The sequence below is a fragment of the Squalius cephalus genome (assembly GCF_949319135.1).
Source record: "Squalius cephalus genome assembly, chromosome: 8".
NCBI lineage: Eukaryota > Metazoa > Chordata > Actinopteri > Cypriniformes > Leuciscidae > Squalius > Squalius cephalus.
The window spans coordinates 29659382-29685905 of NC_137129.1; the positions used below are offsets into that span (position 1 = coordinate 29659382).

At 41.1% G+C, this 26524-nt stretch overlaps 1 protein-coding gene across 1 annotated transcript in view; it reads right to left on the reverse strand.

Moving 5' to 3' along the window:
* cfap44 (cilia and flagella associated protein 44) overlaps positions 1-26524 on the reverse strand; it is a 206854-nt gene that overhangs the window by 33713 nt on the left and 146617 nt on the right. The window contains exons 17-29 of the mRNA XM_079877906.1: positions 15485-15764; positions 15346-15401; positions 14543-14705; positions 14313-14443; positions 13496-13701; positions 13245-13407; positions 12995-13172; positions 11534-12001; positions 11250-11453; positions 10965-11160; positions 10348-10476; positions 658-788; positions 450-566 (exon numbers count right to left, since the gene is read on the reverse strand). Coding sequence (XP_079734032.1) covers positions 450-566; positions 658-788; positions 10348-10476; positions 10965-11160; positions 11250-11453; positions 11534-12001; positions 12995-13172; positions 13245-13407; positions 13496-13701; positions 14313-14443; positions 14543-14705; positions 15346-15401; positions 15485-15764 — 2422 coding nt within the window. The remainder of the gene's footprint in view (positions 1-449; positions 567-657; positions 789-10347; positions 10477-10964; positions 11161-11249; positions 11454-11533; positions 12002-12994; positions 13173-13244; positions 13408-13495; positions 13702-14312; positions 14444-14542; positions 14706-15345; positions 15402-15484; positions 15765-26524) is intronic.

Consider the following 26524-nt stretch of genomic DNA (forward strand, 5'->3'; position numbering starts at 1 on the left):
GTGACATAATTGTTCTCCTGCTGTTATATTGACCTCTTTCCGTGGTTGAAAAACACTAATTGGTCGATATTATGTATACTTTCGGTAAGTTGTACTGCATCTTTAAATAAAAAAGTAACAGATGATCGGTTCACATGCACTTGAACTGAGGCGCTCAGCGATCTGTCACGTCACATTTACAAGCGCCAAACGTATTTTTGTCTGAATTTCGTAATAAAACTTACGAAATCTAAAGGCTGAGAATTAGTTTAATATTAAAAGTAGGTTACCTCTTTGCTCCGCAATTTTTCTGTGCGTGAGAAAATGGATGTGTGGCGTGAGAGCGTGTGAAAAGTGTCAATTGCGTGAGTCTCACACTCAATGCTTGAGATTTGGCAGCCCTGAAATATATGTACAATATTATAACATAAGATAATCAGCAAGTACAGTATGTGTAATTATGTTCACACCTGATGCAGTCTGAGTGGCACCACCACATCCACTTCATTCAGCCTTTGCTGCTTTTCTCGATTAATGAGCTCCAGATCGCCCTCTGCTGCCTTGCGATTTATTTGCACAATCTTCTCCTGCACAAACAAACATACTGTCTCTTTTGGGTGTTCTTTTGAAAAACAAGAAAAAGAAAGAAAGGTGGGAGTGGAAAGAAATATCTCTCACTTTCTTGGCCAGTGTGTCACACTCCTTCTTTAAACTGTCAACAATTTTTATCTCCTCTTGCAGCTGCTCCTCCACATCCAGACGATGTTCACGCAACCTCAGTGTGTTATCAAAGAGCTCGGGATCACAGTCTGAAACACAGAGACAGGACCTATATTTTATACTTTGAACAGTAGTATATATATATATATATATATATATATATATATATATATATATATATTAGGGCTGTCAAACGATTAATCACGATTAATCGCATCCAAAATAAAAGTTTGTGTTTACATAATTTATGTCTGTGTACGGAGTATAATTATTTTCTATATATAAATACACACACATGCATATATATATTTAAGAAAATGTGTTATTTATATATAAAATATTTATATATAAAATAAATTATATATAATATAAATATATATACACAGTATATACATGCAAATATTTCTTAAATATATACATGCATGTGTGTGTATTTATATATAGAAAATAATTATACACCGTACACACACATGTATTATGTAAAAACAAACTTTTATTTTGGATGCGATTAATCGCGATTAATCATTTGACAGCCCTAATATATATATACACTACTGTTCAAAGGTTTAGGATATGTATGAGTAAACTGTGATAAAAAACCTTTCAGGATTCTTTGATACATTTTATTTAAATGAAATAGAAATATTTTGTAACATTCCCTTGTGAAAAAGAAGTGTGCTTAATTGTATTGAAAGCGCACTTTTTGTGGGCTTAAAATAATAAAAGTATACTTTTTGAAAAGTGCACTAGAAGATAATATAATAAAATTTAAATTAAAGACCACTTATGTGTACTTAAAGGGAATACACTTTAATGACAATATTTATTAACACACTTAAGTGCACTTTTTACAAATGCACTTTGTAATAATATATAATTAAGTTTAACTTAAAGTAAGTACACTTTCATCACAGTATTTATAAACACACTTAAGTGTATTTTTAAAAATGCACTTTGTGATAATGTCTAATTAAGCTTAACTTAAAGAAAGTACACTTTCATCACAATATTTATAAACACACTTAAGTACAATTTTTACAAATGCACTTTGTAATATCTAATTAAGTTTAATTTAAAGTAAGTACACTTTCATCACAATCTTTCTTAACACACTTAAATACACTTTTTAAAAATGCACTTTTTAATAATGTCTAATTAAGTTTTACTTAAAGGAAGTACACTTTTATCATATTTATAAACACACTTAAGTGCATTTTTAAAAATGCACTTTGTAATAATGTCTAATTAAGTTTAATTTAAAGTAAGTACACTTTCATCACAATATTTCTTAACACACTTAAGTACACCTTTTACAAATGCACTTTGTAATAATATCTAATTAAGTTTAATTTAAAGTAAGAACACTTTCATCACAATATTTCTTAACACACTTAAATACACTTTTTAAAAATGCACTTTGTAATAATGTCTAATTAAGCTTAACTTAAAGAAAGTACACTTTCATCATAATTTTTATAAACACACTTAAGTGCACTTTTTACAAATGCACTTTTTAATAATGTCTAATTAAATGTTACTTAAAGAAAGAACACTTTCATGACAATATTTATAAACACACTTAAGTGCATGTTTTAAAAAATGCACTTTGTAATGTCTACTAAGTTTGACTTAAACATACATTTTGAAATAATTATGATTTATAGTGTTTTAAATTTATTAAAGTTAAAGTTATAAGTTATTAAAGGAAAATTATGTTGATGTATTGACTAATATATACTAAATAAAATAACAGTTTTAATGGAAAACATGGAAAATAATTGATTTTAATTCCAACTCAAGTGTGTTGTCCAAAATTAATTTGTTAATGTATTTTAAATGTGTTTTGTCTATAATATATACTGTGTGCATTATGCAGTTGAAATGTATTTTTCCAATACATCTGCTTATACAGTATAATCCAGTACAACTTATTGTTGACATTTTTATCATCAGCCCTTGCTCTATGAACTCAACTAGTGTCAGCTTTCTACATAATATTTGAAAATAAAATGTAATATATGAGAGGAGCCTAATAGTAATGTGTTGTAGCTACTTTACATCTGTGAACATAATACTTTCAATATCATTATGTTGTTCTAAGTCAATTAAACACACATTTAATTGTATTAATTGCGAGCAAAAGTTAAACAAATGTAAACAAAATGAATTTGCATTTAAATTCAGTTAAAATACATTTAATTTTAATCACACTACACTACATTGAAAAAAAAGATTGACTTTTAGTTAGGTCAATGAGTAAAGTTTTGTGAACTTACAGTGTTTAACAACACAATGAGTTAGAACAACTTCAACTTAAACAGAAAAGCTGAAATAACATTTAACCATGCATGATATATGAATATGTTGTCTAATGCGCATGCGCGAGAAATACTACGTCATTATGACGCACTACTTCACTAGAGTTTGAAAAATGCGCTATGTTTTGCGATCCGTTTGCGATACGTGCGTGATGATACTGAAGCTAGCCAAACAAGAAAACAAAAGGAGCACCACGTTTGGATGTTTGTTTGCAGATGAGACGTTATGCTGCAAATAATCAGTCAAGTAAGTATATCTTGATGCTTTCTTTAGTTAATTTTTTTTCACCGTAACATGTCAGTTGCTGAGTGCATTTTAATCGCAGATATTATAAACTCGGGAGGTGAATGAATCATGTTTTCAATAATTTATATATGATTGCATTCTAATAATGTCTTACATTGTAATGTGAGGAAGGCGTGTGTGGTCGTGTTCGAGGTGGTTGCTGATTTAAAAAAAAAAAACTAAACCGACTTTTTAAATTATTTTAAACAAGCTAGCACTACTAAAAAATTGCTGAATGCTGATCCAATATTGTAACACTCGAAGACGTTTATATACATTTAATACAAATAATCAATCTTATAACCACCATAAATATTTAATATAGTACCCACCTCTAGAAAAAATGCTTGTAATGTGTTCAATTTCATTTTGTATTTAAAGAGTTGTTCAATTACTATTTGTTTTTGAATATGTAGTATTTTTGTGTTTATCTGGATTTAAACATTCATTTTGCAGGATCAGTTCATATTTGTTATTGGAGATACAGTGCAAGCGGTGTGGAATCACAGACCTGTATTGATGAGGTGATGTTACAAGATTTATCATGACAGCACATCCTGATCAAGCTAAAACACTACTTTCAAGTCACTAACTATCCCTATAGCTTTTAAATGCTTTGAATCTTTTGCATGTGCAAGTAATAAATTCCCACCTGTGCATTTACACATGCCCTTATAATCATCATATATTTTATAGGTAACACACCAAAGGAAGAAGGCTTGCAGCATTGCTGTGTCAACCGTGGTAAATACAGGAACAGGAACATCCTTCATGAAGATAGCTATGTGGGGCAAACTTAAAATGTAAGAATACCTTTCTTAATTTGCATTGGTCCTGGGTTTGCATGGGTCATATATCTATATTTGTGTAATTGATAAAGTTATGTAGCCTGGGTGCCAGCCCGAACCCCGCCCACAATATTTTTTGGTCGGGAAGTTCGGTCTGGACTCGCTCCGTTGAGGAGCTATTATGCCCGAACAAAAATTGTTCGGACCAATCAAATTGTCAGGGCGGGCTTTATACGATGATGGACAGATGAGCAACGGTAACGTAATCACCTACGTCACCAAAGAGTGCTTGATTTGAATTAGTTTACAACAAAGACGAGTGCAGCTGGAGAATTGAGATTTCACGAGTTCACATTTACAAATAAGTCAGATAGAATAAATGCATATATAAGATTTCACGAGTTCACACAAATAAGTCAGATAGATTAAATGCGTATATGACGTGCTGTCCGAGGGCTGTGGGCTCGGTAGCCATACTCCCCCGTGTTCCTGGTTGTGAGAGAACAAGACAAGAGTGAGGATTCGGGGTGGTGGAGGGATGCTGAAAAACTGTCAAGGAGTGTTAGGTAAGTTGACAGAGTGAATATGCTTCCTCATGCTGATATAGGTAACGTTAGACATGGTATTGTTTGATGACAAGTTGATATTGGATTGATTATTTGTACGTGCTTCTCCCGAACTTTGTTTATGAAACATCATGTGTAGATTCCGCCATCGCGTCTGTTATAGAAGATATCCACAGCGCATTCATTTTAAAAGAGGAACAGAGAGCCGCCACATTTTGTTGGTTGAAAATATGAATGAAGAACATGCGTCATTTACTCCGTTGCTCTGATTGGTTGTAGGTCTATCCAATTGAGTGCAGAGGGTTTTTTTTTTTCCTGGTTCGGTTGAGACACGCCCCATAATCAAATCTCTATGGAGCAGTCTCAGACTCACATTCTGACTAGAATATGAGTATGACGAAGTCAGGCTAAAAGTTATGCTTAATTCCATGTAAAGTAGCAATAAAAAGGTTCTCTATTTTGAATCACTTTAAGCCCAGTGTCAGTAAAGATGGCGTAGTCAGTGGAATCCTGGTGTTTGTGGGAATTTGAAATAGAAGGAACCTTGCCCAGCTTTCTACTACGATGTGGCCCTGGTGACTGAGGTAATCAATCACATCACACATTCATCAACAGTTAACAGTCAAAATTTTACATACACCTTGCAGAATAAACTGCTTCATCAGGGTAGTACTAAATAAAAATAAAACGTATACATTTTTGTGATCCCTATTATTGCAAAAATTGTTAACATTTTGCAGATACTGCAAGGTGTATATCAACTTTGAAGCGCAACTGTATATCTAATAATGGACTGGATCTGTATTATAAACAAATTTTCAGTTTTTTTTCCTCAAGGCATTTTTTCTGACTTTTCTGCATCTTTGAAACATTTCCATTCACATATACTCTGGAGAGCATCTGGGACATTGACATAAACAGCACTTTCCAACAACTTAAAAAATTGGGTGACAAATAATTTTGTTTTTTGTGCTTTTGGAGGTTTTTTTTTTTTTCTTTTCTTTTTAGACAAACTTAGATGCACTGTAATGCTGGAGTAAGCATTTGGTCCTGTTTAATGTTGGTGCTGGTAAAGGTTTAAAGGCATACTCCACTTTAAAATGAAAATTCTGTCATCATATACTCACCCTCATGTTGTTTCAAACCTGTATGAATTTCTTTCTTTTGCTGAACAGAAAGAAAGATATTTAGAAGAATGTTAGTAACCAGACAGATTTTGGTACCATTGACTTCCATAGTAGGAAAAAAAATCAATGGTCAATGGTACCAACTGTCTGGTTACTAACGTTCTTCTAAATATCTTTCTTTCTGTTCAGCAGAAGAAAGAAATTCATACAGGTTTGAAACAACATGAGGGTGAGTATATGATGACAGAATTTTCATTTTAAAGTGGAGTATCCCTTTAAGAGCTAAATAACAAGGTTCGGTAACACTTTTAATTAGGTCTCATTTGTTAATATTAGTTTATTTTTTAGCCAAGACTATTATCTTACTTAGACTAATAAATGCTTAAAAGTATTATTCATTCTTAGTTCATGTTAACTGAAGTAGGTAACTAATATATTTTTGTAAAGCATTACCCAAAGGTCTCTTTCCAAAACTGTTTGTGTTTATGCATAGTGTTTCTTGTGGTTTTCTTGTTCATCAACAGAAAGGTTTTTATGTATTTCTTTTAAAAATTATTTTGTCAGTAAATTTAGAGGGTTTTACATTTAGTTTTTGCTGATTGTAACATTGCATTTAATTCACACTTAAAGGACAAGTTCGGTATTTTACACTTAAAGCCCTGTTTACAGATCGTTTCTGATGAAATAGAATGGTTGAGATAAAAATGTGGACACATGCTGCTGTCCCGAGAATTTTAGGTTTATTTCGCTTCTCCCCCCCACCTACAGAATGGCAGCCTATGGGCACTGGAACAATCCTTCCTAAAACGCATTAAACTTTCGATTACAAAGACGTGAAACTCACCGAGTGGTCAGGGGTGTTCACTGATGTGCTCACACAAAAATCGCTGCAAAAGATGCTTTCCAACAGGTTTTATCGTAGTTTTTGTCCAACTCCATTGACTTGCATTGAATGTGCTGTGTGAGGTACGGTATTACTCCGCCGCTTCTTCTTCTGCTTCTTCTGTGTATTCAATTAAATGCCAGTGGTTTGCTTGCAATTGGCAAAGATGCATTATCGCCACCAACTGGGCTGGAGTGTTTTTTATTCAAGCTCTCAACGGAAGAATCTACGGGTGTGAGACGTTTGGAAAAATAGGTCCACAGTTTTACAACGAATGGTAAAACACCTGTTGGAAAGCATCTTTTGCAGCGATTTTTGTGTGAGCATATCAGTGGACACCCCTGACCACTCGGTGAGTTTCATGTCTTTGTAAACGAAAGTTTCATGCGTTTTATGAAGGATTGTTCCAGTGCCCATAGGCTGCCATTCTGTAGGTGGGGGGGAAAGCGAAATAAACCTAAAATTCTCGGGACAGCAGCATGTGACCAAATTTTAATCTTAACCGTTCTATTTCATCAGAAACGATCTGTAAACAGGGCTTTAAGTGTAAAATACCGAACTTGTCCTTTAAGTGTATTGTTAACTGACATTAAAGTATATTTTAAATCACATTAATTGCGTGTCATTATATTGTGTAGTGCACTTTAACTATATTTTGAAGATATTAGAAGAAATTATGAAAGTAGATATAAAGTTGTATTAAAGTACCAATTAAGTTGTTCCAAAAAATCACTCTTAATGGCAACTTATTGCATTTTATTTCAACTTAATATGTGATATATTTTAAATTAATTGCACTTAATGTGCATTCTGAGTGTCCGAAAACATTGCATTTAATTCACACTTAAGTGTATTGTTAACTGACATTAAAGTATATTTTAAATCACATTAATTGTGTGTCATTATATTGTGTAGTGCACTTTAAGTATATTTTAAAAACACTAGAAGCAATTATGAAAGTAGATATAAAGTTGTAATAAAGTACCAATTAAGTTGTTCCAAAAAAAATCACTCTTAATGGCAACTTATTACATTTTATTTTAACTTAATATGTGATATATTTGAAATTAATTGCACTTAATGTGCATTCAGTGTGTCGAAAACATTGCATTTAATTCACACTTAAGTGTATTGTTAAGTGACATTAAAGTATATTTTAAATCACATTAATTGCGTGTCATTACATTTTGTAGTGCACTTTAAGTATATTTTAAAAACACTAGAAGCAATTATGAAAGTATATATAAAGCTGTAATAAAGTACCAATTAAGTTGTTCCAAAAAATCACTCTTAATGGCAACTTATTGCATTTTATTTCAACTTAATATATTATATATTTGAAATTAATTACACTTAATGTGCATTAAGTGCACCGAAAAGATGGCATTTAATTCACACTTAAGTGTATATATTTAAAGTATATTATTTATGTAATAAGTACACTTTATAAAAGTACACTTAAGTGCACTTTTTTTTCACAAGGGTTATAAATGTTTTTACTGTCACTTTTGATCAGTTGAATGTATCCTTGCTGAATAAAAGTATTAATTTAAAAGTGAATAAAAAACTGACCCTAATCTTACTCGTCCCAAACTTACATATAAGCAATATCACACTCTTAGCCGTGCGATATCACTCTATATCAGCACGTCTGGCTGTGATTTGGCCGTAGGCAATCACAGCCATGCTGATTTAGAGCCATATCGCATGGCTTAGAGTGTGATTTTGCGTTTATACAACAGTTCAACGGTACAAGTGTGTAAATAAATAAGAAACAACAATGGAATGTTTTTAAAAACGGAGTGTCTTTTGAGCGGAACTACTTCCTTCTGCCACAGATTCAAATCTCAAATTGACAGCTTAACAGTTGAGCCCAAGTCTCCGTTACTAATTCTTTAGAACTAGCAATGAAGGAACGCTGAGTTGCTTCATTGAAGCTTATTGTATGATAAAGATTAGAGTAGCCTATTATAAGAGAGAGATCGACTAAGTGAGTGCATTACCTGCATCTAGGTGAAATTCTTCAGGTCAATATTTTATTCATAATCATAAAATCAGTTTGAATGTCTGCTGAGGAATGCGATATCTTTGTCTTTGTCCTTTTAACAGTTAAAAGAATAGTTCACTTAAAAATGAAAATTCTGTTATCATTTAAGTTCTTTCAAACCTGTATACATTTATTTCTTCTGCTGAACACAAAAGAAGCTATTTTGAAGAATGTCAGTAACCAAACAGTGCATGTACCCTATTGACTTCCATAGTATTTATTTTTTTCCTACTATGGAAGTCAATGGGATACATCAACTTTCTGGTTACTGACATTCTTCAAAATATGTTCCTTTGCGTTCAGCAGAAGAAATAAATTCATACAGGTTTGAAAGAACTTGAGGGTGAGTAAATGATAACAGAATTTTAATTTTTAAGTGAACTATTCTTTTAAGGGGATCTCTCATGACAGCGCTAGTTAATGCAATGTAAGTTGTAGTCTCAGCCTCAGACGTCACGCCCACGGAACAGTCTGAAGGTCTGGCTACGCGAGACTATGTAAGTTGTGTCTTAAAAGGTGTTTTGTACAAGGTCCTTTTTTTACAACTAGTGGTGGAACTGATAACAAAATTCACATTTCGGATCATTTACGTTTTTTTAGCCACGGATCGGATAATTTTTCGGATCAGCTAAAAAAATAATAATATATAATTATATATATATATATATATATATATATATATATATATATATATATATGGGATGGGATGGGGGGGGGGGGGGGGGGTAACTTTGCTTTTCATTTATTACTTAAAGCTCACCTTAAGTTCTTCGATAGCTAAGCTACTACATCAAAAACTACTAGCCTAACTGATTAAGTTCACACATTATTTAAAACAAGTTAACAGTCAGTAATAAAATAAGAACAAAATAACAAATTACAAGCAGAGATGAATACTAAATAACAGTTACAAAGTCTAACAGTAGTATTCAGGTACAGAAATTAATTATTAAGCCTAAATGTAAAATAAAACTATTTGTTCACTGTAGAAATTAAATATTTAGTTTCATCTTTATTAAAGCTGTATTTTGTTGTTTTATTAATGACACAGACAACAGAAGGAATATTAGGTGTGTGCTGTCACTTTAAGACCGACTGCAGACTGCACGTACCGAAAAAACTGACAAACATCCGGTTTCTTCTTTCTCAACTGTTCACCTATGACATAAATGAGAGAATACTTGCCGAGATGGGTATTTTGACATCACTTTGTGTTTATGTGTCCGTTCAAGGGCAAGAAAATGCGAAAGAGGAATCAATTCGGTGTTCGAGTGCTATCTCTCTCTTATTGGCCATTCTAAAAGTATAATAAGTTTGTACAATAGGAAATAAACAAGCAAACAATTCAGTCAAAAGTACAAAAACACTAGAATAGAACAGTATTTCAGTTAAATAAACTTTGCCCTTGGCCAAATCGACTTTCTCTGGAACAAGTAGATTAATAAGAGCAAAGACAGCCTATTATATATATTCAAAATGAATTATACCTCCTGTTTAAATTATCTACATAAGAGCCAGTGGCAAATTCCAGAAGGACTGACCGAGATAAAGCGGTTCTCGGTGGGTACATGAATGGCCGCTTGACGGTCTGGAACTCACATCTTGGAAAACGTCTAAACAAATTTGATCTTACTTGGTGGGCACACACTGTCGTCCAGGGGAGCTCCAGTCTCAGAGTCATCATAATCCTCATCATTATCCCTGTCTGATTCTTCATCAGAGTCTTCATCGCTGTCATCTTCATCATCTGTCACATCATCACCTGATGGAAGGAGTAATAAACAAAACAAATATTACATTTAAATCACGTGTTCTATATTTCAACACGATGATGGCAATCTCTGACAATTTTATGTATATCCTAACTGTTCCTGCCATTGCATTACAGTTTACCCAAAAAATCAAGACAAATGATATATTGCAACCTGAAAATAAAGACCATTGAGCTCATTTTACTAGTTCTCATTACTGTATTGTGAAATACAGAGTTCTCATTACAGAGAGACATTAAAAATATATTAATATATATTTAAAGTACTTGGACATCATGATAGCATGAACTGCCTTTAATTTATTAGAAATGTATTAATTTTAATTAAAAAAAAATGCAAAACAGTAATGAGAATCATCATTACAATGTGTATATTTTAGATAAAAAGATAAGCACTTCTTTTTATTAGTTTTCAGGGTGAAATGTGACATTTTGAGATTCACCAGGTGAAATACACAGAACACACTCTTACAGCTCACCTTCACCTCCATGTGTTTCTTTCTTCTTCGTACGCTTGATCTTTTTCTTAAACACTCTGGTGAGGAACTCCTCAAACTTGTTGTTCTCCCCCAGTGAGGCCTGAAAGGTGGCGGTGAGAGTTTTCTCCTTCCCTTGGAGTCTCAGGATGTCTCTCTTCTTCTGCTCCATCTGATTCTTACATTCATGCATCTTGGCCTGACACACAAAACAATGAATATGGAAACTGTTCTGTACTGGACACACACACATCATACAATCCCATGCACAAATAAAAACACACCCACCCTGATCTCTTGCTCTTCCTGTATATAGGTGCTCAGTCGCTCCTGTAGTATGTCCTCTCTCTTCTCGAACTCCTTCAAAAGCAGCAGCTCCTCAAACAGGGTCACATGTCTCAGATCAGCCAGTTTCATGTACACATCCAACTCTTGCTTCTCGTGACGCAACACACGTAACTCAGCGTCGAAACGCCACACTGCCTCCTCCATCTGCAGATAGAGAGAAAGACATTTGAAGGATTGTGATAAATAAAATTCCCCTCGATACTCCTAATGCACACCAAACTCGCCTGTTTAAGAAGTTTGTCCTGCTGGTACAGGTTTTTGGTCTCCTCAACTTCTCTCATCTCTTTCTCTAGCTCTGTGAGCTCCTCTTCCTGCTTTTGAGAGACTGTTTCCACACCTTCGTCCTCCATGTGCGTGCTCTGAGCCTCAGTGTGTGTGTCTTGCATCTCTTGTTCAAGCAGCTCCAGGATGTTCTCCCCATTCTGTTGTTCATCCAAACCAGTGGAAGCCATCTTGGCCCTAAGAGTGGCATAACGCTCCAAGGTTGCCCGGGTGTATCTGTGTTTCCTCTCAGGCATCTCTTCTGGCATTAAGACAGGCACAGCTGGCAGTGGATGACGCTTCTCGGGTGGCAGGTGCTGCTGGATCGCCTGTAGCTGCTCTAACTTGGCATGGAGCTGAGACACGATCTCCACCTTACTGTCTCGAAGAGCCATCACACGAGAGTTCATCTCAGACTTCATCTCAAAGATCTGTAGCATACATGAAAAAGCATACACCACCACATGCATGTATCTGTTAAATCAAACCATTTAGTAGATCATAAGAGCTTATTGTCGTACTAAGATTTATTTTAGTTAAAAAGACAGCAAATCATTTAAAGAGGACCTTACACTGCTAGTACAGGGTTTTTTTTTTTTTTTTGCCATAAGCACAACCATAAGACTAATAAGACTCCAATTCACAAGCACAAAAAAAAAAAAATCCAATTCAGTTTTTCATTTTGATGAATTTCAAACACTCTCACTAAAATGTTTTTGGTTTTTTTTAAATGAAAATAATATTTCCATTCACAATAATATGCAAAATGGAGGAAATGTTTCAAAGGTTTGGGGCTAGTAAGAATTCAGCAAGGACATATTAAATTGTTAAGGACATACTAACATATTAAAGAGACAGTAAAGATATTTTATAAGATTTTTATTTCAAATAAATGCTGGTCTCATGAATTTTTTATTAATCAAAGATTCCTAAAAAAAAAGATCACTGTTTCCAACCAATTATTAAGCAGCACAACTGTTTTCAACATAGATAATAATAAGAAATGTTTTTTAAGCAGCAAATCGGCATATGATTTCTGAAGGATCATGTGACACTGCAGATTAGTGTAATGGATGCTGATAATTCAGGTTTGCTATTACGTGAATAAATCAAATCAAATTAAATTTAAATATATTGAAATTTAAAACAGTTATTGTAAATTGTGATAATATTTCACAATATTACTGTTTAACTGTTTTTTAATTAAATAAATAAAGCCTTGGTGAACATTAAAGACTTCTTTCAAAGAAGTGTATGTTTAATAAAAAATGTTTTTAATTTATAAACATTTTCATGTTTTACTTATGCATTCTGACTGAGTATTACACAGTTCAAGTTCACTGTCTTATTATTTTTACATTGTGGACATTTTACATTTCTATTTAGGAAAGTGTGATTTTTGCTGATTCGTTTGTGTCATTCACCTTCTTCTCCAGTTCCACTAACTGCACTCTCTTTTTGTCCACGTTCATCCTCAGGTGTTCAGGAACAGTAAAGTCTTTCGCTGACTTCAGCTTAAAGTCGCCCATTTTCTCTTTAGCCAATCGAATCGCTTCCACATCCTTAGGGTCCTCGTAGTCCTCACTGGGCTTTGAGGCATAGCTGAGGAAGCATTAAAAATGTTACACACATAAACACAGAGACCAAGAGACAAACACACTGGCATTCACTCACAGTTCTGCCCACTCTTTTTTCCTCTTCTCTATCATGGCTCGAGCTTTCTCTGCCTTCTCCGCAGATTTGCGGAGTTTCTCTGCCTCTCTGTTGCCCAGTTTACGAGACCCTGACTGCATCCTTCCTGACTGCATCATTGAATCTGTTACCAGCTCATCCTGCACTGCTTAGAAAGAGAGAAGTAGAACGATGACTGCACACATACACTCTAAAAGTCTAAGTGTCAAGTTAACACACTCATCCTGTCTCACGTGAAATGTTGCTGGCTTCTTTGCCAGGCTGTGCTTTGTTCCGCCAATGCTCTTGTTCCACGTTTGCGCTCTGAGAGGCCACTGTGCCTTGCTGGTGCAGATGCATTTGTATGGCAGGCAGAGCCAACAGTCTGTAGTTGGAGATCTTATGTCCATTCTTAAACGCATACACCGTGACCGTGTCCTGCACCACTGACTCCCAGAACCTACAGAGAAAATAGCAATATGAAAGAATAACAAAAGCCGTGGTACTCAATTGTTTCTTCCTACAAATCAATGAGAATAAATTACATTTACAAATTAAGATGTTTGCTTAAGCGTCTAGCTTCTCAGATTTATATTTTTGTGTATTCATTTTAATAGCCCTATATTGTATTTCAACAGCTATTTTTATTTTTCCTTTAAAAGTTTTATTGGAAACATCTAAGACTAAAGGGAGAGCTCATTAAAAAATTAAAGTTCCGTCATCATACTCACCCTCATATCATTGACTTTCTTACTTCTGTAGAACACAAAATAAGATTTTTAAAACTGTTTCAACTGTTTTTGTCTATTCAGTGAAAGTCATAAGAGTACAATGTTGTTTTGGACCCCACTGACTGTCATTGTATGGCCAGACACATTCAAAATATCTTCTTTTGTGTTGCACAGAAGAAAGTCAGTCATACATATTTGGAACAACAATGAGGGTGAGTAAATGATAACAGAATTTATTTGGTAACATATTTGGAGAAATTTGAAGAGAAAGTGGTATTGAAAAAAAAACTAAAAAAACATGTAAATAGAGAAAAAGTGGATATGCGTGGATGTATAGTACATTGTCTGTAGTTTTTTTAGGCCAATCCGGTGTTTCTCCTCCTCCCAGGCCAGTTCTTTCCTGACCTCCATCACTCTTTCTTCAGTCTGTCTTTCAATCTCCTCGTGGAAGCGCGTGTCCAGTTCAAACTCCTACAAACACCCATAAAATATTATGTTAGATTATTGTGTCAATGTAATCATTATACTGCAATAGGTGAGTGAGCGGGGAGGAGTGTGAGAGCTGTGCACCGAGCGATGGAGGCGAATGTGTTCAGGAAGGCTCTGGTTCTGCTCCAGTAAAGCTTGAAATCGACTCTGCAGTTCAGCCAGCTTCTTACGCCGCTCCTGTTTCCTCTCTTCAGCTTCCTTATGCATGCGGTCCAGCTCCAGCTTCTGTTTAGCTGTTTCTATGCTGCACACACACACTTATGCTAACTAAACAAGCACCATGCATGATAATAGAAATGGAAATTCTGTCATTATGACTCTTACAAAATATGATTATATACAATATATATATAATGATTATTACAATATATTACAAAATATATACAATATATAAATATTACAAATGTTTTCAACATTGATAATAATAACAATAAATGTTTCTTGAGCACCAAATGAGCATATCAGATTAATTTCTGAAGGATCATGTAACACTGAAGACTGAAGAATTGGCTGCTGAAAATTCCAGTTTTCATCACAGGAATAAATTACATTTCAAAATATATTCAAATAAAAAACAGCTATTTTAAATCGTAATAACATTTTACAATATTACTGTTTTACTGTATTTTTGATCAAATAAATGCAGCCTTGGTGAGCATAAGAGAGTTGAATGGTAGTTTATTTAGTTTTGTGTGAAACATTTTAAAGATTATTTACAATTGACAGTACCTCTATGGCACACTTGGGCGCTATGGTACACAGAAAAGCATGGAGATAAGCACTGCTCTTGTGTCTTTTTAAGTAGCAAAAACACAAGCCTTGACCCTATTGCTTGCTTTATTTACATATAATATATACCTTATACACACTATACACATTGTCACCTGTAAGCAGATGGATCCTCTATGTCCTGTGCTGCTTTCTCCAACTCCAGCCCAACCTGTTTTCATGACAGAATAAGGTGGTAAAGTTGAAACACATAAGTACACACTAACCCACCCACAAACATACATATACACTAACCCGTGGAGAGGGCACTTTGGCATTTTTGAGCTGCATGGCTTTCTGGAGCTCCTCCTCTGGCAAACAGCTGAAGGAAAAGATGTTGCCATCCTCTCCTGCGGTCAGGACAAACATGTCATCAAAGCTGAAGCGGAGGTGGCACACATGGCCGTATTGGTTGTCATGGACGCTGAGGGCCCAGTAAGCCTGCATGGAGCTGAGCTGATGGTCAGAGGCCTGTACAGGGTATGCCCGAATACTGCCATCCTCCATGCCACATAACAATAATTGCCTGCTGGAACTAAGATAGGAAGAATGAGAAGTAAGGTGTGGAAAATATCATCCTTCTGATTAATTGCTTCTGAAATAGAATCCAATTAAAGCTGCAAGCAGCGATGAAAAGGGCCCTCGCACCCATGCCACCGCCACCCGGCGCCTTTAGGAAAGGCCTTAAGATTACACTCACCAAATTTGAAGAGGATCAGATCAAAACTGTAGGAGGAGTTTGTTAAAGTACAACATCAGGAAATGACAAAAACTGCCCAAAATCTGAGAGGAAGTTCAAAATAGCTGACTTCCTGTTGTGTTTAGAGCTACGCTCCAAGAGACTTTTTTGTAGGTATTGGGTCATTACATGTATTGTGACGAGCGTCCTCGAGGGAATCAGCGTCGCCCTGGCAACAGACACAAAACACCTGCACGTCCTCACAGCGGGCTGATCGGTCACAGCTGCACCTCATCAGCCCACAGCTACAAGAGCAGCACGCGCTGAGCAGACAGACAGACTCTGGTCTCGAGCTGTATGAATTGCTGGACTAACCTTTCTCTCTGTTCCCTTCAGAAAGCAGCGAGTGACCGACAGCCCATCACTTTGGAGCACGTTTTGGACACCCACTTTCACTTTGGATCGAACACTGCAGAGCACGAAAGCACCAGCCACCACTCACCGGACCACCGCCTTCCTGCACCTTTAATTTCACTCACTGTAAATAAAATCCACCCTCCGGGGCCTTTTCACTAAAGCCTGCCTTGTCGAGTGATTCTTCACCCCGTGACAGTGGTGGAGAATGCGGGCAAGTGTGTGAAGAATCACCGTCAAGTTCACCGCCCCAACCTTAATTTTTTCCTTTTTTTTTCTGTGTGCACTGCAGGATACGGAAAGCGGCGCGCTCGGTCCCCACGATGGAGGACGTTCTACAACGCCTCACGGAGGTGAGCATCCGCCAGCAGCAAATTGTAGAACATCTCGCCACTCGCCAGGGCAGGACGGAGGAAGAAATAACCGCCATCCGTGCCGCCGCCGCCGCCCAGCGCGTTCCGCTACCTGATCCTCGTGCTCAAGCAACCCGTCTGCTGCCGAAGATGACGGCTGAAGATGATGTGGAAGCTTTTCTGCAAGTCTTTGAAACTACAGCTCAAAATGAGGACTGGCCCGAGGACGATTGGGCACGCGCGCTGGCACCACTTCTCACCGGAGAAGCCCAACGGGCTTATTTTTCACTTCCCCGGGAGACCGCAGAAGATTATAACGAAGTCAAGCGGGAAATCCTGGCGAGGCTCGGCCTCTCATCCATCTGCGCCGCCCAACAGTTTCATGAATGGGAATTCAAATCCCGCGTGCCAGCCCGTGCTCAAGCCGCTGAACTCAGCCGCATCGCTCATCATTGGTTGTTGGAAGGCAATCCCTCTGCCGCTCAGGTAGCGGAACGGGTGGTGGTCGATCGGCTCCTCCGTGCTCTTCCCCGTCCAATTCGGCAAGCGGTTGGAATGAAAAATCCTACCAACACTCTGGAGCTCGTGGAGGCAATCGAGCTGGCGGATGCCATCCATCACCGTGAGGCTGGGGATCGAGCGTTGCCGTTTCCCCGGAGGGTGGTCCAGGAGCGACGCCCGCTCGAAGGCACCTCGCGACCAGTCAGCAGGCCGACGGTTCCCCCGCCGCGAGACGAGCCCATGCCCAGCGCTGAACCCGGAACACCGCCGCGTGCGTGGCTGGCAGGCTGTATCGTCCACCAGCGTGTACCATCGGGAGCCCCTGAAGCGGACGTGGTCGTGGATGGGAGACGTTTCCGGGCCCTACTGGACTCCGGCAGTGCGGTCACCCTCATCCAGTCTCGGTTATGTGCCCCTCGAAGCGGCGAAAAGAGTTTCCTGCCGATTACCTGCGTACATGGAGACACTCGCCAAGTGCCAGCCCGGAGAGTCACCATATCGTCACCTCAAGGCACCTGGCCGGTGGAGGCTGGCTTAGTAAAGGACCTGCCGGTGGCCGTACTGCTGGGGAGAGACTGGCCGGGCTTCGACAGACTGCTCACCGCCGCTACTCAGCCTGCCAGCCCAGAGGGGAACCGTCGACGACGGAGGCGGCCGCGTGGACCCCGCCGCAGACCAGCCCTATTGGCCTCCGACAGCGGGAGAGATGGTGAGTCCCCCTCCCAGTCTTCTAATCCTTTCTTTAATGTTTATCAACAGGCCGCAGGAGGGGGCTCATTCACCAAGGAACAGCGGGAGGACGATCGTTTAAAGCACTGTTGGTCTCAAGTGCGGATCATCGATGGAAATGACGTCCTCCCACGGCCCCATCCTCTCCCGCATTTTGTCGTCGATAATGGCCTGCTGTACTGTGTCGCACAGCGGAGGGGGGAGGAGAAGAAACTACTGGTGGTACCCCGAGCGAAGACCGAAACTATCCTGGAGCTGGCCCACTCCCATCCCATGGCAGGTCACCTCGGGGCAGCCAACACCACCCAGCGCATCCGCGACCGTTTCCTCTGGCCGGGCCTGGAGGCCGAAGTAAAGCGGTTTTGCCAAGCCTGCCCGACCTGCCAGGTCACATCGCCCAGGACTCCTCCCCCCAGCCCGCTCATCCCGCTGCCCATCATCGAGGTGCCCTTCGAGCGGATTGGAATGGACATAGTGGGGCCGTTGCCAAAGTCTGCCCGGGGACACGAGCACATCCTGGTGATCGTCGACTATGCCACCCGGTACCCAGAAGCAGTTCCCTTACGCAAAGCCACCGCGAAGTCCATCGCCCAGGAGCTGTTTCTGTTGGCCAGCCGAGTCGGCATCCCCGCGGAGATACTGACTGACCAGGGAACACACGTTCATGTCCCAGCTAATGGCAGATCTCTGCAGGCTGCTGCGGGTGAAGCAGTTGAGGACCACGGTCTATCATCCCCAGACGGACGGGCTCGTGGAGAGGTTCAACCAGACCCTTAAGCAGATGCTGAGACGCGTGGCGGCGGAGGATAAGCGGGATTGGGACCTTATGATTCCCTACGTACTCTTCGGGATCCGCGAAGTACCCCAGGCCTCAACTGGCTTCACCCCCTTTGAGCTCCTGTTCGGCCGCCAACCACGTGGGCTCCTCGACATCGCCAGGGAAGCTTGGGAGCAGCAGCCTGCCCCTCATCGCACCGTCATCGAGCATGTGCGACAAATGAGAGAGAGAATCGATCGAGTGATGCCATTAGTCCGGGAACACCTCAGCAAAGCCCAACAAGCCCAGCAACGCCATTACGACCGGGCAGCCCAACCACGGGAGTTCCAGCCGGGAGACCGCGTCATGGTCCTGGTCCCCAGCTCGGCCTGCAAGTTCCTGGCTTCTTGGAAGGGTCCATACACGGTGTTAGAAAGAATCGGGCCAGTCACCTACCATCTAAGGCAACCTGGTCGACGCCAGACAGAGCAACTCTACCATATTAACCTCCTAAAGAAGTGGGTGGGGACCCGGGACCAAGTGGCGGCCCTCAGTCTCACCGATCCCGTGGTTGTAGACGTCAACCCCCATCTTTCGGCTGCCCAGAAGGCGGAGCTGCAGCACCTGGTCAGTCAGTTCCAGGATGTGTTCTCGACCCAGCCCGGGCAGACCAACGTAGTCCAGCACGACGTCAGGACACCCCCAGGAGTCGTCGTCCGGCAACGGCCCTACCGTGTCCCGGAAGCTCGTCGGCAGGCTATTGAGGAGGAAATCCAACAAATGCTAAAGTTGGGGGTAATAGAACCATCCCGGAGCCCGTGGTCCAGCCCCATCGTAATGGTTCCAAAGCCGGATGGCACCCTCCGCTTCTGCAACGACTTCCGCCGCCTGAACGAAGTCTCCGAATTCGACGGGTACCCCATGCCTCGGGTCGATGAGCTGCTGGACCGTTTGGGAAGGGCCCGGTACATCAGCACCTTGGACCTCACTAAAGGCTATTGGCAGGTACCACTCTCTGAAAATGCTAAACCCAAAACTGCTTTCTCAACCCCCAGTGGCCACTGGCAATACCGGACCCTTCCCTTCGGCCTGCACGGGGCCCCCGCAACCTTCCAAAGAATGATGGACATCATCCTACGGCCCCATCAAGCCTACGCAGCCGCCTACATCGATGACGTCGTGATCCACTCCGAGGCATGGGGAGAACATCTGGAGCGTCTGCGGAGGGTGCTTTCGGAGCTCCGGCGGGCTGGACTCACCGCCAACCCCCGAAAATGTCATCTAGCTCTCTCTGAAGCCAAGTACCTGGGTTTCCGTGTCGGGCGGGGCCTGATACAACCCCAGGAAAAGAAAGTAGAGGCCATCCACTCCGCCCCGAAACCCCAGACAAAGACCCAGGTACGAGCTTTCTTGGGGTTGGCAGGGTATTACCGGTGTTTTATCCCCAACTTCTCCTCTTTAGCTGCCCCTCTGACAGACCTGACCAGGAAGGGGCAGCCAGAGAAAGTATGCTGGACCCCAGAGGTGGAGGAGGCCTTCGCCCGGGTCAAAGAAGCACTGACGTCGTCACCGGTACTCCGCGCTCCAGACTTTAGCTGCCCCTTCCTGCTGCAGACGGATGCCTCCGACACGGGACTGGGAGCCGTCCTGTCCCAGGTCCAGGAAGGTGAGGAGCATCCGATCATCTACATCAGCAGGAAGCTGTCCCCGGCCGAGAGGAAATACGCCGCCGTCGAGAGGGAGGCCCTGGCCATCAAGTGGGCAGTCCTGGAGCTCCGGTACTACCTCCTAGGCCGCAAGTTCACCCTGGTCACCGACCATGCGCCTCTCCAGTGGATGGCCCGCGCCAAGGACACCAACGCCAGGGTGACTCGCTGGTTCCTAGCGCTCCAGGACTTCCACTTCGAGGTACGACATCGGGCCGGGGCCGCCAACGCGAACGCTGATGGCCTCTCACGGATATGGACAGCTTATGCAGGTCTGTCAGGGGTCATTTCCCACCCTCCCCTTGTTTCACCCCTACTATCTCCATACGTTCACAGGACCAGAACGACGCTTAGGGGGGGGAAATGTGACGAGCGTCCTCGAGGGAATCAGCGTCGCCCTGGCAACAGACACAAAACACCTGCACGTCCTCACAGCGGGCTGATCGGTCACAGCTGCACCTCATCAACCCACAGCTACAAGAGCAGCACGCGCTGAGCAGACAGACAGACTCTGGTCTCGAGCTGTATGAATTGCTGGACTAACCTTTCTCTCTGTTCCCTTCAGAAAGCAGCGAGTGACCGACAGCCCATCACTTTGGAGCACGTTTTGGACACCCACTTTCACTTTGGATCGAACACTGCAGAGCACGAAAGCACCAGCCACCACTCACCGGACCACCGCCTTCCTGCACCTTTAATTTCACTCACTGTAAATAAAATCCACCCTCCGGGGCCTTTTCACTAAAGCCTGCCTTGTCGAGTGATTCTTCACCCCGTGACAGTATGTACCAAATTTCATACCTGTACGTGAAACGTCGAGCCGGGGCAAAATGTAGGGGCAATAAGTAAGCCATTTTGCCCCACCCAATTTTCAAAACCATATCACACGTACATTTTCACCACTTCTGAAGCGTGTGCAAAGTTTCATGATTTTTCGAGCACATTTTGTATTTGCCACACTTCCTGCTACCAGCAGGTGGCGCTATTAATATAACCAAATATGAGCATGGTCATGTGTTCAGGACAGGACTCTTATCAAACATGTGAAGTTTGGGGCAGATTGGACTTCGAATGCCTGAGTTACTGCAGGCTGTCTGTGGTTGCCTAGCAACATCGGAACTGCAAGCAACATTAAAGTCGGCATGAAACGGAAGTTGAGATTGTAATTTTTTCCTTGTTGTGACGTATATCCGAGTGAAACGGCTTCTGAAATTAGAAAAAAATGTAGGGCGGGACTTGATTTCGTCCTTCGGAAATTGATTGGATCGTTGGAGGTTGGGCGTTGCAAACAAAATCGAAGCAGATTTGAATGCCAGTTTACATTCAGTTGTGGAGGATTTCTCTCCACCGGACTCCCCACCGTTACCCTCCCATGAAGGATTTTTTATTAGGGCCCGAGCACCGATGGTGAGAGGACCCTATTGTTTTTGCTCCGTTTATTATTAGGGCCCGAGCACCGATGGTGAGAGGACCCTATTGTTTTTGCTCCGTTTATTAGGGCCCGAGCACCGATGGTGAGAGGACCCTATTGTTTTTGCTCCGTTTATTATTAGGGCCCGAGCACCGATGGTGAGAGGACCCTATTGTTTTTGCTCCGTTTATTAGGGCCCGAGCACCGATGGTGAGAGGACCCTATTGTTTTTGCTCCGTTTATTATTATTCTTCTTCTTCTTCTCCAAAGTGAATCGGTTTTTAGAGGGCCTAAACATGCTCGAAAACTCATGAAACTTTGCACACGCTTCAGAAGTGGTGAAAATGTACGTGTGATATGGTTTTCAAAATTGGGTGGGGCAAATTCGGTAAATTATTGCCCCCACATTTTGCCCCGGCTCTACGTTTCACGCACAGGTATGAAATTTGGTACATACATGTAATGACCCAATACCTACAAAAAAGTCTCTTGGAGCATAGCCCTAAACACAACAGGAAGTGAGCTATTTTGAACTTCCTCCTAGATTTTGGGCATTTTTCGTAATTTCCTGATGTTGTACTTTAACGAACTCCTCCTACAGTTTTGATCTGATCCTCTTCAAATTTGGTCAGTGTAATCTGAAGGCCTTTGCGACGTTAAATTGCGAAGATCTTGAGTTTTCGTCGAAGGGTGTGCCCTCGGCGGCCTGACAAACGTTCACCCAATTTCGGCCTTTTGGTGATATATGCATGATCAGATAAGTTCAATAATAATGTTGCTTGCAGTTCCGATGTTGCTAGGCAACCACAGACAGCCTGCAGTAACTCAGCCATACATTTTTCAATCTGCCCCAAACTTCACATGTTTGATAAGAGTCCTGTCCTGAACACATGACCATGCTCATTATGGTTATAGCAATAGCGCCACCTGCTGGTAGCAGGAAGTGTGGCAAATACAAAACGTGCTCGAAAAATCATGAAACTTTGCACATGCTTCAGAAGTGGTGAAAATTTACGTGTGATGTGATTTTCAAAATTGGGTGGGGCAAAATGGCTTAAAGTGTAAGTTGCAGGTTAACCACCACAGTCAATTAATGTGTAAATTAAAGTGCTCTATATGTATATATTTAATTATTTCTGTCTTAAAATGCGTTAAAATAACATTTATTGGGGTTTCTTCAAAGGTAGCGTGTTTTTTCAGTTACTGGGTGATGACGTCATAAGAGGAACTCGCAACCCATACTCTGCTAGATTCCCACTGTATTATGGCTATTTGGAGAACGACTGAGGATGTGGGAAACCATCAAATTCTTTATGGACCACAGCCCTACAATTTTTAACTGGTCAGGCGTGAGAGAGGGGAGCCATGGCACTCAAAGAGTTATTAATGCTTGGTGTGAGGAGAATGAGTGGAGGGTTGGCCAGGTGAGTAACGTTAGCTACGTTAGAGCCTGGTGCAAACTTAACCCGGATAATATAACGGAACAAGCGAGTCTTTTCAAAATATTGCCGTCATGTAGAATAGCAAGGAGGGACAACGACTGAAGACATTATTTACTTACAGTAAGTCAGTCCAAATCAGAGCTGCAAGCCTGCAACGTTAGAGATGCACACACTGCACAGATCGCTAGTCTCATCGACGCCTCAAACGTCATGTAATACCCTTCCTCAGTCCACGCGTTATCAATTTCTCACGATTTAATTAGCGATGTTTATTGTCAGAAAAGAAAAAGAGAGATCGATGTCCCCATCACTGTGTTTGTGTGGGCTATCAGCAGTGGAGAGTGTGTGCTGCCGTGAGGTGAACGCGGTTTGGAGTTTAGTGCAACAGCTCGACCTGCGACCGGCTGATCTGACGTGCCTGAACCCGTTTGTTTTGCGAATAGCTTATTCTCATTTCAGGCAGGATCACGGTCCCCTTGAAGTCAAGCACACACGAGTATGTTTACAATGGAGTTATTTTATCCATAATTTTTTTATCAAACAAAACATACAACCAACTTTTCTGAAGTTATGTAAGGCGAATATAGCTGCAAGCGTACGGCAACTCTACTAGTGAGTTCCTCTTATGACGTCACGCCCCATCTAGTGGAAGGCAGCGGGAGCGGTTAAAACCACTGTTAAAAGTGCCAACTTTTCATATTATATCAGCATTTTGGTATAAAAAACAATGGTGGGCGGTTCTTATCTTTATGTTTAATAAACACATTGCATTACTTCGTGAAAAATTTAACCTGCAACTTACACTTTAATTATTGCCCCTACATTTTGCCCCGGCTCCTGGTTTCACGTACAGGTATGAAATTTGGTACATACATGTAAAGACCCAATACCTACAAAAAAGTCTCTTGGCGCGTAGCCCTAAACACAACAGGAAGTTAGCTATTTTGAACTTCCTCTCAGATTTTGGGCAGTTTTTGCCATTTCCTGATGTTGTACTTTAACAAACTCCTCCTACAGTTTTGATCTGATCCTCTTCAAATTTGGTGAGTGTAATCTTAAGGCATTTCCTAAAGGCGCCGGGTGGCGGTGGCAGGGGTGCGAGGGCCCTTTTCATCGCTGCTTGCAGCTTTAATTAGGGCCCGAGCACCGATGGTGAGAGGACCCTATTGTTTTTGCTCCGTTTATTATTAGGGCCCAAGCCCTGAAAGGGCGAAGGCCCTATTGTTTTCGGTAGGATTATTATTAGGGCCCAAGCCCTGAAAGGGCGAAGGCCCTATTGTTTTCGGTAGGATTATTAGGGCCCAAGCCCTGAAAGGGCGAAGGCCCTATTGTTTTCGGTAGGATTATTGTTTATTATTATTATTTTTTTTTTCTACTTCTCGGGCACTTTTAGGGCCCTTAACATGCTCAAAAACTCTTGAAATTTTGCACACACGTCAGAACCCGCGGCCATCAGGGCCGGACTGAAGCTGGTACCCGGGCGTGGCAGGGGGGCTCGACAGCGCCCCCTGGAATGGTGTCTGAAAACTTGGTCCATAAATCAAACACGCTTGCATGTAATAATATGAAACTCAGTACACATATAGATCTCATCGGGCCGAACAACTTTCGTGCTCTAAGTTTTACACCAGCCCAACAGGAAGTCGGTTATTATACGTTGTTTGGAAAACGCATACAATGGAATGTGAAATACTCCTCCTAGGGAATTGATCCGATCCCCACCAAACTCGGTCAGCATGAAGTCAAGACATTGAGGATGCTAAATTGCGGACGGATTTTTGATATCTCGAACGGTTTGGCCGTGGCGATGAAACGAATTTATAGCGAGAAAAGATAAACAGGAAGTGTGTTATAACTTCTGCATACATTAACTGATCTTGATGAAACTTCCGCAGTGTGTTCGTTGTAAGAGGCCGATCACATTGATGTGACTATTGTGAGTCAAAGTTATAGCGCCACCAACTGGCAGCAGGAAGTGTCACTTTCAAAATGCTTTGAAATCACCCTCTTATTTTTACCCGATTTGCTTCAAACTTTATGTGTATAATGTAGACACACGGCAGATGTAGACCTGTGAAAGGTTTATTGATATCTTAAATACTGTTGCCGTGGCAACGCATCAAACTTTAATATTCTTTTCAGATGCTTTTGAGACTCTTAACATACTTGAAATTGGATGAAACTCGACAGACACATCACATTTATTATCCAGTAGACATGTGCAAAGTTTCAGAAACGGGCGTGGTGAGGGGCTCAGTAGCGCCACCTTTAGTCAAAAATGGGGGCTTAGTTTTAAGTAGAGTCACAAAAATCGTTATGTATATTGTTCTCATCAAGCCGGACAACTTTCTAATTTATAGTCATAAGCTGTGACCAACAGGAAGTGAGATATTTTGGTTTGAATGTGATTTTTTGGAGAATTCTCTCCCTCTCTCTCTCTGCCTCTGCGTCTCTGTGTGTGTGAGGGGTGGGGGGATTTGTCTTTTGAGTGAGATTTGTTTAAAATTCCTGTTTTTCAAGGTTTCAGGGGCTTTTGGGGCCTTTAACGTGCTCGAAAACTCTTGAAACTTTGCACACAGGTCAGAACCCGCGGCCATCAGGGCCGGGCTGAAGCTGGTACCCGGGCGTGGCAGGGGGGCTCAACAGCGCCCCCTGGAACGGGATCCGAACACTTGTCCATAAATCAAACACACTTGCATGTAATGATATGAAACTCGGTACACATATAGATCTCATCGGGCCGAACAACTTTCGTGCTCTAAATTTTACGCCAGCCCAACAGGAAGTCGGCAATTATGGGTTGTTTGGAGAACGCTTGCTGTGGAATTTGAAACACTTCTCCTAGAGAATTAATTAAATCGCCACCAAACTCGGTGTGCATGAAGTCAAGACATTGAGGATGCTAAATTGCGGACGGATTTTTGATATCTCAAACGGTTTGGCTGTGGCGAGGACACAAATTTATGGCGAGAAAAGAGAAACACGAAGTGTTATAACTTCTGCACACATTAACTGATCTTGATGAAACTTCAGCAGTGTGTTCGTGGTAAGAGGCCGATCAGATGGATGTGACTATTGTGAGTCAAAGTTATAGCGCCACCAACTGGCAGCAGGAAGTGTGTCACTTTCAAAATGTTTTTGACAAAAGTGGGGGGGTTAGTTTTACCCACAATTACAAAAATCAGTACGTATATTGGTCTCATCGAGCCGGACAACTTTCTAATTTACAGGCATTAGCTGCAACCAACAGGAAGTCAGATATTTTGGTCTGAATATGGATTTTTTGTTAAATCAGCCTCTGAG